The 20,594-nt window shown below is 39.9% G+C and overlaps 1 protein-coding gene and 1 pseudogene across 1 annotated transcript in view; one reads left to right on the forward strand and one right to left on the reverse strand.

Moving 5' to 3' along the window:
- The window catches only part of INTS7 (integrator complex subunit 7), an 80,994-nt gene that overhangs the window by 33,594 nt on the left and 26,806 nt on the right, over positions 1–20,594 (forward strand). The window contains exons 8-13 of the mRNA XM_066361798.1: positions 5,700–5,817; positions 11,814–11,948; positions 13,608–13,705; positions 16,980–17,219; positions 19,044–19,181; positions 20,165–20,371. Coding sequence (XP_066217895.1) covers positions 5,700–5,817; positions 11,814–11,948; positions 13,608–13,705; positions 16,980–17,219; positions 19,044–19,181; positions 20,165–20,371 — 936 coding nt within the window. The remainder of the gene's footprint in view (positions 1–5,699; positions 5,818–11,813; positions 11,949–13,607; positions 13,706–16,979; positions 17,220–19,043; positions 19,182–20,164; positions 20,372–20,594) is intronic.
- LOC136395986 (small nucleolar RNA SNORA73 family) lies at positions 2,072–2,214 on the reverse strand (annotated as a pseudogene).

Genomic DNA, 20,594 nt, shown 5'->3' on the forward strand with positions numbered 1-20,594 from the left:
TAACACTTCAGATGACATCTTCTGACCCAATGGCTTCCTTTTCTTTTCTCATCAGGTTGAAATCTCTCCTTAACTTTTAAGACCCTTTATAATCTAGCCTAATCATCCCTATTCAGCATTCTCTCTTTTTTCCATCCCTTTGGATGCTCCTTCTCTAAGGCCACAAATAAACACTCCGTAATCTGGCCCAGAATATTGCCCCAGTTCTTATTTGCACCACCTAGACTGTGTTCCCTTTCGTTACCAGAAACCTACCTTTCAGGTTCATTTCCATACCTCCCATGATAATATTTTGCTGCTGCTTCTGTTCTTGTTTTTAACTAGGTTTTTCTTTCGATTGAGAAAGTATACACACATAATGAAAAATTCAGAGTTCAAAGCTATACGAGTGGAACATAAGTGTGTTCCATCTTTTCCCTCAGGTCTTCTCTGCAGGGGTGATCATGGCTGCTAGTTTATTTGTCCTTCCTTAATTTTTCATCCATATGCAAGCATGTATCACGTAACAGTGCGTCTTGGGGGAGCTTCTCAGATAAGCAGGTAGTTTTACCTCATTCTTTTACCAGCTATATCGTGTCCCCCACTGAAGACATGAGTTTCCAGTACTTTTACTGTTTTGTTTACATTGCCTAGTTTGTAAAAAAAACAGCACCTTTTTGAACATATATTTCTAAAAGAAGAATTTGGGGGTCTAATGAGTACAGATTTAAAATTTTGAGATTTCTGCCTGACCAGGAGGTGGCGCAGTGGATAGAGCGTCGGACTGGGATGCGGAAGGACCCAGGTTCGAGACCCCGAGGTCACCAGCTTGAGTGCAGACTCATCTGGTTTGAGCAAAGCTCACCAGCTTGGACCCAAGGTTGCTGGCTCAAGCAAGGAGTTACTCAGTCTGCTGAAGGCCCACGGTCAAGGCACATATGAGAAAGCAATCAATGAACAACTAAGGTGTTGCAACGTGCAATGAAAAACTAATGATTGATGCTTCTCATCTCTCTCCATTCCTGTCTGTCTGTCCCTGTCTATCCCTCTCTCTGACTCACTCTCTGTCTCTGTAAAAAATAAAAATAAATAAATAAATAAACAAATAAATAAAATTTTGAGATTTAAGGCCAATTAACCCACAGTGAGTTTTACACCATTTTACACTTCTGTCAACAGGGTGTGCCAATGCCTGTTTTTCCACACTGGAAAAATATTTATTTATTGATTTGAGAGAGAGAAAGGATTCTTGATCTGTTCCTGTATGTGCCCAGACCAGGTATTGAATAGGCAACCTCTCTGCACTTCTAACTAACTGAGCTGTCCAGCCAGGACTATATCTTATTATTAAACTTTAATCTTAGATGTGCAGTATATTTTGCAGGTCAAATCCATGTATGTTGAAGGTCTTTAGGAGGATGAGTGAGCAGCAAGGATAATAAAAAGAGACTACATACACACACACACACACACACACACACACACACACAAATTTTACTCCAAATGAGATTCAGAAATGAGAGATTGGTGATGGGGATAGTTGAATTAAAAAATATTTTTAAGATAGGAGAAATAACAGTATATTTGTATGTGCAAAGGTATGATCAAGTTAAAAAAATGATGGAGTAGAAGATAGAAGGGAAACTAGCTGAAGTATATTCTCATGATAGTACCATAGCATGGGTCTAATGTCCTCTCTCCTCCCATGCTCGTAGTGTACAGTGAAATTCCTTATAACTGTACTAATAACAGCTATGTTTTCAGAATAATACTATAGAATTATTAATAATCATTACTGTCAGATACATTATGATTTATATTTTTCATAGAAAAATAAAGAGCACTCTAAAATTAAAAAAAAAAAGAGCACTCTAAAATCTTAATCCTTTGGTCCAGTAACATCAAAATTTAGGATATAGAATAATAAAGCAAGAGTTAATTAAAAAAAATACCTGAGCAGCAAATGAATATTACTGCGCTTAGGTGGTTTTTTTTGTTTTGTTTTGTTTTTCTCTTTTTTCTTCTTCTTTTTTCCTTTTTTTTCTCCTTTTTTCTTCTTTTTTTCTCTTTCTTTTTCTTTCTCTTTTTCTTTAGATGTCTCCTGCATGGTTTGTCTCCTCAGTCATTGTCCACAGGACTCAGAGAAGCTGTAAGAATATGCAGGCGCAGACTCAGGGCCCAGCTTTCTCTCTAACGTTGTGGAAAGGGATGGTGTTTTAACTCAGATGATGTTAGTATCAATACACAGATTATTATGTAAAATAAAGAAGCAGATTGAGCCTGACCAGGAGGTGGCACAGTGGATAGAACATCAAACTGGGATGCAGAAGACCCATGTTCATAGCCCTGAGGTCACTGGCTTGAGTGAGGACTCATCTGGCTTGAGTGCAGACTCACCAGCTTGAACCTGGGGTCACAAGCTTGAGCATAGGATCATCGTTATGACCTCAAGGTCGCTGGCTTGAGCAAGGGGTCACTTGCTCTGCTGTATCCTCCTGGTTAAGGCATATATGAGAAAACAATCAATGAACAACTAAGGAGCCTCAAGGAAGACTTAATGCTTCTCATCTCTGTCCCTTCCAGTCTGTTTGTCTCTATCTGTCCCTCCCTCTGTTTCTCTATCTTCACGAAAAAAGTAGATTTAAATAAAAGGACAATAAAAGTAGGAATATAACAGAAATCAACAGAGGAAAGAGACAAAACAAATTTTGGAAATTAAAGTAGTTTTTTTAATAAATATGATCATACATATGATTTAGCTGAAAAATATTATCACAATAATTTAGTTTCAGATAACAGGCAAGTAGCTCAACAATCTCCAAAATGCTGAAGCTGCCATACTTATCTAATTCTGTTCCCAATGAGAGTTTATCAAAATATGATAGTGCAAAAATCGTGAATTTTCAACTAAGTATTTGTTACATATTAAAACCATATTTGGGCCTGACCTGTGGCGGTGCAGTGGATAAAACGTCAACCTGGAAATGCTGAGGTTGCCGGTTTGAAACCCTGGGCTTGCCTGGTCAAGGCACATATGGGAGTTGATGCTTCCAGTTCCTCCCCCCTTCTCTCTCTCTCTGTCTCTCCTCTCTCTCTGTCTCTCCCTCTCCTGTCTAAAATGAATAAAAAAAAACCCAAAAAAACAAACAAACCATATTTGAACCTAAAAAAAATAAAAACTTTAATTTTGGCCAATCTGACTGGTAAAAAGTGAAAAGCAACTCTTATTTTAATTTAAATCCTAAATTATGAGTGAAGTTTAACATCGTATTTTAAAAACCATTTATATAATATCTGTGAAATACAGTGTACAGATTTTTTCTATTGGGTTGTTTGCTGTTTCAGCCAGTGACCCCTTGCTCAAGCTAGCGACCTTGGGTTCAAGCCAGCGACTATGGGGTCATGTCTTTGATCCTACGCTCAAGATGGCAACCCGCACTCAGCAAGTGACCGCAGGGTTTTGAACCTGGATCCTCAGTGTCCAAGGTTGACGCTCTATCCACTGTGCCACCACCTGGTCAGGCTATTACTAAGAACTTTTTATGTATTAAGGTTATTGGGCCTTTATTGATCTTACATGATATAAATATTTTTCCAGTTTTATCATTTGTCTTTTTATTTTCCTGTGTTAACTCCTTGTACTTTATAGTTTCATTTATTTTTGATTTGCCATAAAAAAGAAACAAGGCTCCAGTGTTTTTTTTAATCAAGATGACTGGCCTGTTCTCCTTGAACTGTTTATTGAACAGTCCCTTTGATTTGAAATGCTGTTATCATACATGCAATCCTAGTGTGTGTTGGAATCTGTTTCTGGAACCAGTTCTCTTTCATTGCTTTCTGTGTTCTTGATTTTTGATTTCTGTGGATTTATTTATTGATTTATTCTTTTTCAATTGAGAAGAGGAGAGCTATAGAGACAGACTCCAGCATGTACCCCCACCAGGATCCACCCGGTAACCCCTGTCTGGGGCTGATGCTCTGCCCATCTGGGGCCATGCTCTCAACCAAGCTATATTTGGCACCTGAAGTGGTAGAAATCATCCTCAGCCCTCAAGGCCAGTGCATTCTTACCAGCAAACCATGGCTGTGGGAGTGGAGGAGAGAGAAAGAGCAAAGAGGGAGGAATTGTGGTGGAGAAGCTGATGATCACTTCTGTGTGCCCTGACTGGAAATCAAACCCGGGACTTCCACGTGCTAGGCCAACATTCTACCCCTGAGCCAACCGGCCAGGGCCTCTATGGATTTATTTTACATTTTAATATTTAGTAGGGCTTGTTTTTTAGGTCTCATATTTTGTTAGAACTTTTCTGGATTTTTTAATATGATCTTTAGAAGCAGATTATCTAACCCTTTACCCCACTTCTCCAAATTTTAGTATATGTGCTGCCCAAGCAAGCACCCCACTCCCCCAAATTTTGTCAGTGTTTTTATTTGGGTCATATTTCATTTATTGTGTAACCTTTCTGAAATTTTATTTTTAACTTTCTCCCCTAGTCTTTAAGTTTTTCTCATTTTCTGAATCTTTATCTTTGTAGGAGAATGGGAATTAGTTCAGTTTAACAGCAGTTAATTGACCATTTATATCACATGCAGTCTTGTCAGAGTCCTAAAAGTAAATATACAGAATAAGGCAAGGGTCACTGTATTTTGAGCATGTATTTATAACTCACTGCATTGAAAGAAAAACTAGCATCTTGCTCTTGGTAATACTACAGACTGTCTTAGTCAGGAGTAAATGACCTGAAATGGGCAGAGGATAGATAGTTCACTCACTCACAGAGTGTCACATTCTACTATTTAAAAAAAATATTCAAACAGCCTAATCAGGTGGTGGTATAGTGGACAGAGCCTCGGACTGGGACACACAGGACCCAGGTTCAAAACCTCAAGGTTGCCAGCTTGAGCAAGGCCTCAGCAGTTTGATTGGGGGGGTCTCTGGCTTGAGCCCAACTTTGCTGGCTTGAGCAAGGGGTCACTCAGTCTGCTGTAGCCCCCCAGTCAAGGCACATATGAGAAAGCAGGCAGTGAACAACTCAGGAGCTGCAACGAAGAATTGATGCTCTCATCTCTCTCCCTTCCTGCCTGTCTGTCCCTATCTGTCCCTCTTTTTGTCTCTGTCACACACACACACACACACACACACACACACACACACACACAATACACACACACACACACACACATATATGCATACTTAAACTTTATATCTATTAGGTAAGCAAAATATAGTGGAAGTTCTGCTTGTGAAGACTAAATAGTATACATGAAGACTTTTTAAAAAATAATCTTTAGTATCTAGAACAGGCATACATTTATAGAAAAACAGAGAAGACGGTGCAGAGGATTCCTATACACCCCATACCCAGTTCCCCCTATTGCTGATATTTTACATTAATATGGTACATTTGTAACAATTGACCAATATTTATACGTTACTATTATTAATAAAGGTTCATGCTTTGTTGAGGATTCTTTCATTTTTACCTAGTGTCCTTTTTCTGTCCCACGATCCCATCTAGGACACTGCATTATATTTAGCTACGTGTCTCCTGTCTCCTTGGGCTCCTCTTGGCTGTGGCAATTTGACTTGAGCTTTTTTTATCATGGAAAAAGTACATTAATATATAATTTTTCTAAAAGCTAGAAAACTCAAAATAAGTAGAAAGTTTTTAAAGTATATTGATGCTTTAAGGTTTCTTTTCCTTTTCTTCTGCATTCAGGCTCTCTGTGAGTGTGCCCTCCAGACTCCTTACGACAGCTTAAAACTGGGGATGCTGTCTGTCCTTTCCACACTGTCAGGGACCATTGCTGTCAAACATTATTTCAGCATAGCTTCAGGTAAGGAGAAAAAAGGAGATGCTATGTGGCCCTTTATTCACGTTGATGTTTCACGTGGTTTTCTCTATAAAGCAGTAGAATCTGGGAGGGTTTCAGTCTCCTACTTTGTTGTAGGCTAGTGATTTATTTGAAAATTATTTCTTAACTAATGCCTGTGGTAATTCAACCTTGCGTACTTGATCTTAACTCAAGGATATTGTTTTTCTATATTTGTTCTTTTTTAAATTATATGTGGGTGTAACAATATTTTTGAGGATCTTAAAATAACTGGTTTGCTTATATACGTCTGTGACTCAAAGTGCCCTTTGAGTTTAAGTACGTTTCAAAGGCCAGGAGATGGTGAATTTTCAAAGCAAATGTCATACTTCCTTTTAGGTGTATGTTAGCACTCTGGAAAAATGATTAAAATAAGATTTGACCAGAGTTCAGTAATGCTTTCCTGCTTGCCTAAGTCAAGGTGAATTAACTCCACAATGCCTTTATTAATGCCCAGTGAGGAGCTTGCTTGCCTAACAGACTTCAGGCTAAAGTGTTTTTGTTTCGTTTTAACGCAAGTTTTGTGGATTCTTCGTTGCTTCCTTTTGTAGTCAGTTAATTTGTATTGAATTAATTGAAGAACTATAATGTACATTTGTCCTTTTGATGGTTTCACAACATATGAACCTACTGGGTAAAGGGAATTCCTTGACATATGTCCTGATAGGAAGCTGGAAACACTTGGTATTCTGTTGCCAAGCTTCCCTGCCACCTCGAGTGCACACATGTGGCCTGGACCTACTTAATTATTTCCATGCCACAGACTGAATTGGAAGCCAGTTAACAAGGAGTAGTGAGGTGGGAGAGTCTATTCTAGTGATAACAGCAACCTCCAGTTTCCAGGGGACACCGTGGCAGTGGTTGTTTGCTATGTCTTGTACGGTTGGCAGCAGTGTAAGCTGTGACATCAAAACATCAGTAACTGTGACATTAATGTCATCCCTAGACTAATTCCATGCATGGTTTGGGCTGTGATCTTGGCTAGTCTCTAGTCTCGCCTTTTTTCAGCTTAGTTTGTCAGCCTTTCCAGTCGTCTATGAGGTATTCTGTGTCAGTTATTTATTGCTGCATAACAGATCACCTCAAAACACAGTGGCTTAAATTCATGACCATTTTACTTGCTCTGATTCTGCAGCTCAGTAATTTTGACTGGCCTCAGCTGGGCTGTTCTGCTGGTCTCACTTTGGCTCACTCATAAGACTGCAGTCATATGGAGCCTTGCTCAGACTGGATGGTCTACGATGGCCTCATTCACCAGCTACAGGTTGAATGGCTTTCAGGTCAGGCACCCTGGTTCTCCTCGGTGTGACTCAGCAGGCTTGCTTGCATTTGTTTATAGTATATTCTCAGGGTTCTAGCAGCAGCCAGAAGAAAGCAAACCACCAACACACAAGCGCTTTTTCGCTCTTTGCTTGCACATGTTTAAATGTCTCATTGGCTAAAGCAGCGGTTCTCAACCTGTGGGTCGTGACCCCGCCGGGGTCGCGACCCACAGGTTGAGAACCGCTGGGCTAAAGTAAATCACATGGCCAAGCCCAGAGAGGTGTAAAAGTAAACACCTCTTGGTGCAAGGAATTAGACAATTAAATTGCAATGGGACATACCTACAAGGGATGGGAGAGATTGTTGCAGTCTCTTTATCAATAACCTACCATATACCCAATGTGTTTTTATTAAATTCTTTTTTTGCACAAGTCACAGTCTCAGTGTCTTAGCTTGCAGTTAATATTCTTGACTGACATTACACTTTGAAGGAGCACAGAGTATTAATTGTATCTTGTAATTTGTAAGAGCCTTTCCATAGAATATCTAATTGTGTCTGTACAAGTAGCCTTTCAAGTGAGGGATATGCAGGGGAGTTGTAGGTGCTGAAACTAAGGCTCACGAAGTGTTTTTTTTTGTATTTTTTTTTTCTGAAGCTGGAAACGGGGAGAGACAGTCAGACAGACTCCCGCATGCGCCCGACCGGGATCCACCCGGCACGCCCACCAGGGGCGACGCTCTGCCCACCAGGGGGCGATGCTCTGCCCCTCCGGGGCGTCGCTCTGCTGCAACCAGAGCCACTCTAGCGCCTGGGGCAGAGGCCAAGGAGCCATCCCCAGCGCCCGGGCCATCTTTGCTCCAATGGAGCCTTGGCTGCGGGAGGGGAAGAGAGAGACAGAGGAAGGGGGTGGTGGAGAAGCAAATGGGCGCTTCTCCTATGTGCCCTGGCCAGGAATCGAACCCGGGTCCCCCGCAAGCCAGGCTGACGCTCTACCGCTGAGCCAACTGGCCAGGGCAAGGCTCACAAAGTTTTGACATGGCCGAAGTAAAGTGCCTAACAGGCCTGAGCCTGAGGATTCTGACTGAGGGTTCTTTTTAACAGTAAACTGATCTAATGCAAGATGATTTTTTTTTTTTTAATTTATCGATTTTAGCAAGAGGAAGAGGGAGGGAGAGAAAGAGAGAGAAACATTGCTCTGTTCCTGTATGTGCCCTGACCTGGGATTGAACCAGCAACCTCTGTGCTCTGGGATAATACTGTAACCAACCGAGGTATTCAGCCAGGGCAAGATGACTCTTTCTCTTTATTTTTTAATTCCAAACCATTTGTAAGCATTGTGTCAGGTTATAATATCCAAGCACTTTTTAAGCTAGATATTTTGTCTTTTTATAGAGAGTAGGTTATATATAAAATTGAACAAAAGGCTTAAATAACCAAACTAGGGAATGTTTACATGAAACAAAAGTCAAGTATTTTCCAAAGCTAGGTTACTTACATAGATAATAGTAAATGTTTAATTTCATTGATTAGTTTTTTCACTATAACCATAATTGTTTGTAAAAGAAACTTAAATTTATTGTGTCTAAATTATTGCTAACAGGCCCTGGCCGGTTGGCTCAGTGGTAGAGCGTCGGCCTGGCGTGCAGGAGTCCTGGGTTCGATTTCCAGCCAGGGCACACAGGAGAGGCGCCCATCTGCTTCTCCACCCCTCCCCCTCTCCTTCCTCTCTGTCTCTCTTTTCCCCTTCCTCAGCCGAGGCTCCATTGGAGCAAAATTGGCCCCGGGTGCTGAGGATGGCTCTGTGGCCTCTGCCTCAGGCTCTAGAATGGCTCCAGTTGCAACAGAGCGACGCCCCAGATGGGCAGAGCATCGCCCCCTGGTGGACGTGCTGGGTGGATCCCGGTCGGGCGCATGCGGGAGTCTGTCTGACTGCCTCCCCGTTTCCAACTTCAGAAAAATACAAAAAAAAAAAAAAAATTATTGCTAACAAATGGCTCTTAAGCACGTAAGATGTTCAACATCACACGTATCCAAGGAAAATGCAGATCAAAATCACTGAAAAACTTCACCAATCAATGAGATTGACAGAGTCGTTTTATGACCTTGATGGCAAGATGCTTAAAACCTTTGGGCTTCAGGTGGGATGAAAAAGAGGATCGAATCAGCAATTTAGAGGACAAGATAAGCAAAAGCACAGAAACAGATCAGCAAAAGAAAAAGAGGATCAAAATGTCTGAGAAAACTCTAAGAGAGTTCTGTTACAATAGGAAGAGAAACAACATCTGCATCATAGGGGTTCCTGAAGGAGAAGAGAAAGAACAAGGGATAGAGAACCTGATTGAAGAAATCATAGCTGAAAATGTCCTGGAATTGATGCAGGAAAAAGTCACACAAGTTGAAGAAGCACAGAGAATCCCATTAAAAAGGAACCCAAATAAACCTAAATGAAGACACATCATAATTAAAAAACCAAAGCTAAGAAACAAAGAAAGAATACTAAAAGCTGCAAGAGAAAAGCAGTCAATCACCTACAAAGGAGACCCCAAAAGGATGACATTCGACTTCTCAACAAAAACACTTGAGGCAAGAAGGGAATGGCAAGAGATATTCAAATTAATGCAGAACAGTTTCCTACAACCAAGACTTCTTTATCCATCAAGGCTATCATTTAAAATAGAAGGAGAAATAAAAAGCTTCCTGTACAAAAATTAAAAAAAAAACCCTCAAGGAATTTATTACAACCAAACCAATGATGTAAGAAGTGTTAACGGTCCTGTTGTAAACAGAACAAGGGTAAAGAGGAAGTAGATTTAAGATTTTAGAAATGCATCCAAATTGAAAAAGAAGAAGTAAAACTATCATTATTTGCTGATGATATGATACTGTACATAGAAAACCCTAAAGTCTCAGTAAAATAACTAGTGGACCTAATAAATGAATTGAGCAAGGTGGCAGGATATAAAATTAATATTCAAAAACCAGTGGCATTTTTATACACCAACAATGAACTGTCCAAAAGAGAAATTAAGAAAACAATATCCTTCACTACTGCAACAACAACAAAGAAAGTACCTAGCTGTAAATTTATCCAAGGAGGTTAAAGACTTGTACTCAGAAAATTATAAAACATTGATAAGAGAAATCAAGGAACATAAATCAAAAATGGGCAAGAGAAATGAATAGACACTTCAAAGAGGGCATTCAGAAGGCCAATTGGCAAAAGAAAAAATGTTCATCACTAATCATTAGAGAAATGCAAATTAAAACCACAATGAGATATCACCTCACACCAGTCAGAATGGCACATTAACAAAACAAAACATAATAAGTACTGGTGAGGATGTGGAATAAAGGGAATCCTGCACTGGTGGTGGGAATGCAGACTGGTGCAACCACTGTGGAAAATGGTATGGAGATTCCTCAAAAAATTAAAAATGGAACTGCCTTTTGACCCAGCCATCCCACTTTTAGGAATATATCCCAAGGACACCAAATCACTGGTTCAAAAGAAGAAATGTACCCCCATGTTTACTGCAATATTGTTTACAATAATGAAGATCTGGATACAGCCCAAGTGTCCTTCAGTGGACGAGTGGATTAAAAAGTTGTACTACATATACACATGGAGTACTATGGGGCCATGAAAAAGAAGAAAATACCTTTTGCAACAACAGGGATGGATCTGGAAACTATTATGTTAAGTGACATAAGCCAGACAAGAAATAAAAATATTATATGACTTCACTCATATGAGGAATCCAATGAACAATGTGAACTGAGGAACAGAATAGAGGCAGAGGAGGGATCAAAGGGACCAGTGGGAAAGCGGACAGAGGGAAAGGGGATGAGAGGATGAGATCAGAGAAGGGAAAGAGCTTGGTGAAATTATATATACATAACAGCATTATAGAGAGCAGGACAGCAAATCCTGGAGGAAAGCGGGGAGGGTGTTGGGGGAGGGGGCAAGAAGGATGTTGAGGGGAATTCGGGGGTGCGGGAGGATGTATTCGGTGGGACACTTGAATCTATGTAAACGCAATAAATTTAAATCAGTAAATAAGAAATCATGAAGTGTGAGATGGATAGAAATTCCAGAACATAAAGATTCCTATAAAATGTAAAAAAACAAAAAAAAACAACAAAAAAAAAACCTTTGGGCTTTGATTCTTCTGCAAAAGTAGGGTGTTGAATCAGATGATCCCCAAATCCTTTCCATCTCTAAAATCATGAGTTTTTATATAAACCTTTTGAGGTATAACTAAATGCCAGCAATTGAGGTAAGGAAAGCAAACCTAAATTTCTTGTTTCTCTTTTTATTCCTTTTTTTTGAAGGTAAGGTATTATCTGACAAGAAACTTGAAATGACATCCCATTTGAACTCCCACAACACAATCTGTAGCTCTTTGGGCTTTTGTACTGTTCCTTGGCCAATTTTTAAAATATTTTTGTGGTAATGTCTTATATTGATTTTTAGATTCTAATCATTATAAAACTATTAGCACATACCTAAGTACCTTGATTGGAGAAAGAGAAATGGTGATATGGTGATGATAAATGAGGTGGTGGTAGAAAATTTTGCTAAAGTTAAATATTGGAGGTTTCCTCTTGAAAGTGAGAGAAGTGAGCCTGTAAGCTGAAATGCTTTTGAACTGTCTGAATGAATTATAATCTGGACTGTTTTTCTCTGCTTATTTAGGTAATGTAGCTTCTTCCCCCAGATCCTCTGATTTAGTCAGATTAGCCCAAGAGTGCTGTTACCATAATAACAGGGGCATTGCAGCTCATGGAGTCAGAGTCCTAACAAACATAACCGTCTCTTGTCAAGAAAAAGGTGAGCTTGATAAGAACTGATACACGTATAAATTTTTGGATTGGGCCTTGGGCAGATTTCTGAGTTTGTTTGGTTGCCTCCTTCTGAAGTGTTCCTAGAGCAAGCTTTCTCAACACTACTTAATCCTTTGAAAAAAATTTTAAAATACGGGGACCTTTGGATTGGGATTGTGGAATTGAAAGATTTAATGGGGCTTTTCCCATTTCCTCCCACTGTTTACCTTTGTATGTGTGGTGTAGGGTAGGGACTGCTGATGACTACCCTTGACATAAGACAGTTTGTTTACCTTTATGAAAACCTGGCAAATTAAGAAGAAAATATCTTTTTTAATTTTTCCATTGGTTTGAGAGCAAGAGAGAAAGGGAAACGTATCAACTTGTTATTTCATTTAGTTGCACACTCATTGATTGCTTCTCCTATGTGCCCTGATCAGAGATCAAACCTGTGACCTTGGTGCACTGGGATAGTGCTCTATTCACTGAGCCACCCAGCCAGAGCCTAGGAGAAAATATTCTAATTATCAAGGGACTTAACTAAAAAATAGTTTTATGAATGGACAGGTTAATCAGCAGAGCAGTGTGAATTAAGTTTTCATAGAATTTATCTCTGGGTATCCAGAGCATTAAACTAATTGGTTTCATTAAGGAAGGTGTACATAGAAAACAATGCATGAATTTTATTGTATTTCTAACGTCTATTGACTGAAAGGCTTGGACAAGTTCAGGCTGGTGTTTAAAAGTGGGAAATGCGTTTTGGACATTCTGTCTGTCTCCACGCTTATTTTGATCTTCATTAAGGATCATAAGCTTAGTGGTCTGTCTTATCCCCACTAGACTTCAGTGCTGTTTGTTCCTGGTACTTATTGTTTTATAACATCCTGACCTTCACTGGCCTTTACACTGTTTGCCAAGCCCCTACACCAACTCAGGAGACATTTCTTTAAGTTGTATGTTGACTCTGATTTGAATACTTAAAACCTGTTTTATTTTGGGCATAGTAATGAGTGTTCTCTACCATGTAACATAAAAAACTGCTTTATGTTCTCAAAGCTGACATATATTGACCTAAATACAGTTAGATAATATGTTCTAAATTTTTTAGAGCCTCTAGAGAAATTTTAGCCCTAAGGTAGTGAAAATTGCTGAAAAACTATTACATGAGACACTAAGGGACTCATTCTTTATGGTCAGACTTACAACACTAATGTGATTATATGGGGTCCTCTTGCTTCTTAAAAGTGGTTCATCTTTCATTAGAAGCTGAAAATTTGTAACATTCTAGGTAAACATGTATCTTTGTATTTTATGTCTGATCAGAAAGATTAACACATACTACTACATGGGTTGCTCTTCCTAGTCTTGTTCCTGGTGTTTTCTTCAGCCAATCTGGTGACAGTATTTCAGTTATGCTTGATGTAAATTTTTGAGGCTTTAGTTCTTAATTTGATGTGTATTTTTTTATAATCTTCAATAAATTTTTAGTGATACACAAGTCTAAAAATGGCCTTTGCATTTCAGAAATAATGCCAGATACATATTTTTAGGAAAGTTTGCTCATTAAAGTATTTCTTGTATCTTAGACTCCTTAATGTTTTTTTTCCTGTGTGTGTGTATGTGTTTAATCTTTTCTACCTGATCACTATAAAACTTTTTCCTCTAGACCTTTTGGCACTGGAGCAAGATGCTGTTTTTGGCCTAGAATCCCTTCTGGTACTTTGTAGTCAAGATGACAGCCCAGGTGCTCAAGCCATTTTAAAGGTGAAAACATAACTCATTTTAATATAATGCCTATTTTTTATTGTCTAAGCTAGGAAGTGAAAGTCTCTCTGTAAAGGGTCAGGTAGTAATATTTTATGTTTTGCAGGATATACACTCTTTGTCCCAACTACTCACCTCTACCTTTGTAGGACAAAGAGCCACGGACATTATGTTTTTTTAAAAAAGTGCGTGTATGTGGGCATGCTTTATTTACAAAAAACAGACTGGGATTTGGCCCCGTGGCAATAGTTCATTAACTCCTGGCTTAAAGGAACATTTCTCTTGGTCTTTACTTTAAAACTGGCATTTTAACCATTGGGGTAACAAAAGAGAGACAAAAAAATCTGAGCTTTGGCCTATTTTGCCATCAGTTGACAGTATTTGTTAAGTTGTAGTTTTTTTGAGTTTTTTTTTTAAGAAAGAGAACCAAATTATTTTTCCTCTGGTTTTGGATGTAGGTAAAAGACTGGCCTCGGGGGAGGGGGAGGGGCACAAAGAAAACTAGATAGAAGGTGACGGAAGACAGTCTGACTTTGGGTGATGGGTATGCAACATAATTGAATGACAAGATAACCTGGACATGTTTTCTTTGAATATATGTACCCTGATTTATTGATGTCACCCCATTAAAATTAATAAAAATTTATTTAAAAAAAAAAAAGACTGGCCTCACCACAGTGGGATATACACACGTGGTCAGGAAAGGTTCCCATGTTAAAGGAGCTCCCCAGCTGGAGGAGACTGACAGTTATATAAGGGACTAGAATACGAGGTCAAATGCAGTGAGTTCTCTGAAGTTCAAACAAAAGTACAATCCTAATGAGAGGACGTAGTTGGGAGTGATTAATTTCAACTAAGGATGTTAGGGAGACTTGAACAAGTAGATGTCGTATGAGTTGAGCCTTGAAAGATGGGGTAGAATTTCAGTTTTGAGCAACAATCATTTTAACCAGAGGGACCATGTTATAAAAAGCTTGAAAGCAGCCCTGGCCGGTTGGCTCAGTGGTAGAGCGTCGGCCTGGCGTGCAGGAGTCCCGGGTTCGATTCCCGGCCAGGGCACACAAGAGAAGCACCCATCTGCTTCTCCACCCCTCCCCCTCTCCTTCCTCTCTGTCTCTCTCTTCCTCTCCCGCAGCCAAGGCTCCACTGGAGCAAAGTTTGCCCAGTCGCTGAGAATGGCTCTGTGGCCTCTGCCTCAGGCGCTAGAATGGCTCTGATTGCAGCAGAGTGATGCCCCAGATGGGCAGAGCATCGCCCCCTGGTGGGCATGCCGGGTGGATCCCAGTCAGGCGCATGCGGGAGTCTGTCTGCTTCCCCGTTTCCAGCTTCGGAAAAATACAAAAAAAAAACTTGAAAGCTAAAATATACCTGTTCTGTTGGAAGAATCATGAGTAGCCTGTTGTGGCCAGATGACAAATGGTAGATTGGAAAACAGTTTGCAAGTTAATCGTGGAAGATATCAAATATAATGCTAAGGAACATTAGCTTGATTCAATAGTGAGCAGATACTAAAATTGTGAAATAATGGACATGCTCTAACCTTTTTTGTAATTTTATTGTTATTTAAATGTCTGTTATGTGCCAGACTTTACTGTAAACAGCTTATATATAGATATTTTTCCAATCTTTTGTTTTATTTTGTTTTTTAGTGAGAGGAGGGGAGGCAGAGACAGGCTTCTGCATGTGCCCTGACTCAGATCTACCTGGCAAGCCCACTAGAGAGTGATGTTCTGCCCATCTATCTGGGGCCCTTGCTTCATTGCAACTAGAGCCATTTTAGCACCTGAGGTGGAGGCTATGGAGCCATCCTCAATACCTGGGGCCACTTGCTCTAATTGAGCCTTGGCTGCGGGAGGGGAGGAGAAGCGAGAGAGGGAGGGGTGGAGAAGCAGATGGGCGCTTCTCCTGTGTGCCCTGACCAGAATTGAACCCAGGATATCCACGTGCCGGGCCGACGCTCTATCACTGAGCCAGCTGGTCAGGGCTGATTTTTTTCCAATCTTGACAATAACTGTAATATAGTGAAATTTGCCGTCTAATGTTAATGAGATTAAGACTCAGAGAGATAAAATAACTTGTTCAAAGACATTTAGCTAATACAGAGCAAGCTGACCTTCAACTCTGGTTTTTTCAGACTCTAATGCTCATTTTATCTCCCTAACACCACACTGAAAGCTGCATGATTTCAGTGTGAGGGATGGATTAATGGCTTTTCTTTTCAAAAGATTGGAATTAGGGAGGGATTGATGTTGCTGAGAGAATGGGTAGGAGCTGAAGAGCTCAGTGTTAGAGGTGATAGTAGTGGAAATCACTGGATTAAGCAGTCAGTTGGCTACATAACAGTGAGAGTCTGGGTTTCTAGTTTTGATGATGCGGATATTAGTGATACCATTAACAGGCCTGAATAGAAGCTCTAAAACCTATTGGTTTTTGGTTTCACTTGAGAAATAAGAGAAAATGTGAAGCCTTTTTATGACTTTAGTATGCTTAAGAGTCACCTAGGGTACCTTTCTTAAACTGCAAACTCTCAGTGATCCCCCCCACACAAAAGTTAATCCATTAAGTAATTCCTGGGATTTTATTTATATATGTGTGTGTGTGTGTGTGTGTGTGTGTGTGAATTTTTTTTTTTAAATCAAGCAGGAGGCAGGGAGGAAGATGTTCTGCCCATCTGGGCCACTGCTCCATTGCTCAACAACTGACCTGTTATAGCGCCTGAGGCCAACTTGCTCATTTGAGCCATGGCTGTGGGAGTAGAAGTGGGGGAGGGGTAGAGAAGCAGATGATCACTTACCTTGTGTGCCCTGACTGGGAACCAAACCCATGACATCTACACACTGGGCTGACGCTCTACCACTGAGCCAACTGGTCAGGGCTGTAGTCTATATTTTTATTAGCATAGGGAGATGATGGCATAAAAGTAAGTTTACAAACCACATTTTAGAATCAGTTCTTAAAAGTACAGTAATGGTGACATTCAGTTTGGCATGTATTTTGCCTCTTCAATATTATTCCTTATGATTTTCATCTCACCTCTTTTTTTAATAGTCTTAGATTGCAATGAGTGGTTGATATACTGTCCTGACTTGTTTGGTTTTAAACATGGCACACTTTGCATATCCTAATACAGGATCCAGTATGTTACGTGTTTCTTATGACGAAAAATGTTATGCCTACAAAAACCCTTTTCCTTGATTTTCCCCAATAACTTATACAATATTCTTTTCTTAATACCTTCCAAGTGTAACAAGTGTATTTTCTTTCCAATGCGTAGATTGCTCTGAAATGTATGGTGAAGTTGGCCAAGGGCAGACCCCATCTTAGCCAGTCCGTGGTTGAGACCCTGTTGACTCAGTTGCACAGTGCCCAGGATGCTTCCCGGATCCTGATGTGCCATTGCCTGGCCGCCATTGCCATGCAGCTACCAGTCCTGGGCGACGGGATGCTGGGCGACCTCATGGAGCTCTACAAGGTTATCGGACGGTCAGCCACGGACAAGCAGCAGGAACTTCTGGTACAGGCGCTTTCTGAACCTACTGTGGGCGAATAGGATCTGGTCTAGTGAGAATTCCTTTAAGAAGTTAACAATACTGTTTGATTTTACTTAGAAAGCAAAACAAACAACAGGTTAAAGTAATTAATACCAGGGGAATGCTGAAGTCAAAATAGAATTGGAACCGTGAGCATTTTACTGTTTGCACTTCCGATTTAGAAGGCCCTGTTTAGTTCAGATCTAAAACGTCTTTCTTCCTAAGCCCCCACAAGTCAGCTTAGTATAGCCAAGGCCTCCAGCCTGATGCTTTTGTTCTATTACAAAGAACAAAATGAAAATGGCTTTTTTTCTTTTTGATACAAAGCAAATCAATAATGAACTAAACCCTGTTTTGTATTTCTGACAATGTAAGTTAAAGACCTAGTGGTAATAGTGACCATAAATTAGCACAGAGTCCTCTTTTCCAATCCAGGATCTCTTCAGCTGTTTAGAGTCCAGTTTGCGCTTCAGTGCATTCCTGTGGTTGGGAAAGGTGCATGCTGATAAAGAAACAGAAGCCGTGGAAGCGATATAACAATGTTTAGTTGAGAGTTCTACCAGACAGAGAGTCGGCTGTATTCTAAATAGGCATACATTTAATGTAAGCTGTACGTTGGCCGCTGCATATTGTTCCTGGCCATCTGAACTCAGGGATTGGGAAAAGCTTAATGAAATTACTTATTGAGCCTATTTTATATTTAATCCTCAAGGACAGTGGTTGGCAAACCGCTGCTCATGAGCCACATGCAGCTCTTTGGCCCCTTGAGTGTGGGCGCAAAAGCCAGCTTAGGAGTACCCTAATTAAGTTAGTAACAATGTACCTACCTATATAGTTTAAGTTTAAAAAATTTGGCTCTCAAAAGAAATTTCAATCGTTGTACTGTTGATATTTGGCTCTGTTGACTAATGAGTTTGCCAACCACTGCTCCAGGGTATAGCCTGTAAAAGATTACCCCTATTTTATCATTTGCTATCAGAAAAGAGGTTATGAGAACCAAGTGGCAGTGGTCATGGGAATGACATACACGTTTACCACAATATGTGTGGACCTTTGTATATTATCAGCCTCAGAATACTAAAAAGCAGTTAGCCATGTTTACTTTTTATTGAAGCATCATTTTCAACTAATGTTCCTTACCCCTTTTTTATTAATACTACTTTAAGGCAATTTTTAATTTTGAAACCTTAATATTCAAAAAATGTAAAGAATAATACAATGAAAACTCTTGCATTCATTACCTAGCTTACGAAAGAAATGTTACCAGTACAGCTGAATTGTTCCTCCCGTACACCTCCTTTCTCCAGAGGTAGCCACTGTCCTGAACTTGGTGTTTATCATTCCCATGCCTGTTGTTATACATTTACTACCTTAGTGTACACATGAAGTAATATGCACTATTATTTTGGATATTTTTACCTTTCTATAATTGCTGTCATACTGCATGTAATCTTTTGCATTTTGCCTATTTTTCATGTTTCATATAAATCATCTATATATATTGAAAAGCATATCTCTAGATTACTCATTTCACTGCTGTTTAGTATTTCATTGTGTGACTTTATAATTTATCCATACTTATGGGATTTATTTTAATTATTTGCTATTATAAACAATTGTCCTAACAATGAAATAAATTGCTCAGTAACTTCAAAGCGAAAACTTAATACATGTCAAAAGAGAACAAAATTTGGGTGTTTTTTTTTTTGGTGGGCTCTCCATAGTTTTTCTCCGTTTTGGGTCAAGTCATCTGTGATGTTGATAGAATGACATGGGTTTTTTAATTATCTGTCTTTTTGCTCCATCAGGTGAGTTTGGCCACTGTGATCTTTGTCGCCAGTCAGAAGGCGCTGTCCGCCGAGGTGAAGGCAGTCATCAAGCAGCAGCTGGAGAGTGTCTCCAATGGGTGGACCGTGTACCGGATTGCCAGGCAGGCGTCCAGAATGGTACGTGTGGTCCGTGCCAACTGGGCGGGTGAAAATAGCAAGGGACGCACCTTAGACTGTGGCATTGCTACTCCTGCTCAAAACCGAAAATAAAGTTAGAGGTGCTTCTCAGACATGGGGTTGAAAGATGATGAGAGAAAGGACCTCATTGTTAACATTTCTCTTAGAAGAATGGCATCTATGTTGCGTCTGTGTTGTTAGGGGAAGTCCCACAGGAATTCCAGAAAATCTGTGCTCTTTCTGGCTGTAAGTCGTTAGCACCCCTTTCATTTCTCCCCATATCCATAACAACAGCCGCCTCCCACCCCTGTTTCTGGCCTCCTTTACCAGTTCACCGTTTCTTGATTCCCTCTCTCCAGCCTTGTCGTTCTTCAGTGGAGACAGGAAAGTTGTAGTGTACCCTTCTCTTCTCAGTCATATGGAAAACCTAACAATTTTCATTAATTTTGTTTGAGAGGAAAGAAGTGCAGAGCTTTGGATAGTAAAGAAATCCTTTGGGGTGAAGACCAGGGAGCAGAGTTAGAAAGCATTATTCTAGGGGATTATTTATCTCAAACGGGAGGAGCACCACTATAGATAGTACAATTCTTTATTATCCCCAACGTCCCCCAAGCATCCAGGCACTGTGGACACTGAACATCCCTGGCCCCCAAGCGTTAAATAGCATTCACATTCCCCCCTAAATTACCCTTCCCCCACTCATTTCCAGAGGCAGACATAGTATTATAGTCATGTATGGAACTTACTGGAGTTTCTCCCTGCTGAGAAACAATAAGTATTCTATTTTCTATTTTTTGAACCAAAATTCTAGGCTGAAGTTGTAGTTGATTCCATTTATTTTTTTCTTTGAAACTATTTTAGTAAAGAAATGCAGGCATTAGGTTACATAAAAGCAGCTCCAAGATTTGAGTTTGTCTTTTAGCCACTAATTCAAATGTAAGAACTTCATTTATGAACCATGGTTTGTTTGTGTTTTCTCCTAGGGTAACCATGATATGGCCAGAGAGCTTTATCAGAGTTTGCTGACTCAGGTTGCCTCAGAACATTTCTACTTCTGGCTGAATAGTTTGAAGGAGTTCTCACATGCAGAACAGTGTCTCACCGGGTTACAAGAGGAGAATTATAGTTCAGCGTTTTCTTGCATTGCTGAGTCTTTAAAATTCTACCACAAAGGGATTGCATCCTTAACAGTAAGCCCTCTTAATTCTCTGTTGGTGATGATAGCTTGTATAAGAATGGTCTTCTATCTCTTTTCAGTATCCCGTTTTAACTACCTTGAATCATCTGCTGATAAGGCAATATTAAAGTAAAAAATAGGACATGGAAGTAAATTCTTAAGCCCTCCCCTACTTTTTAGCATTCATAGATTGATGAGAGTGTATCATTTTCTTTTTATCAAGTGCCAGGAACCAC

The sequence above is a fragment of the Saccopteryx leptura genome, chromosome 2 (genome assembly GCF_036850995.1).
Source record: "Saccopteryx leptura isolate mSacLep1 chromosome 2, mSacLep1_pri_phased_curated, whole genome shotgun sequence".
NCBI lineage: Eukaryota > Metazoa > Chordata > Mammalia > Chiroptera > Emballonuridae > Saccopteryx > Saccopteryx leptura.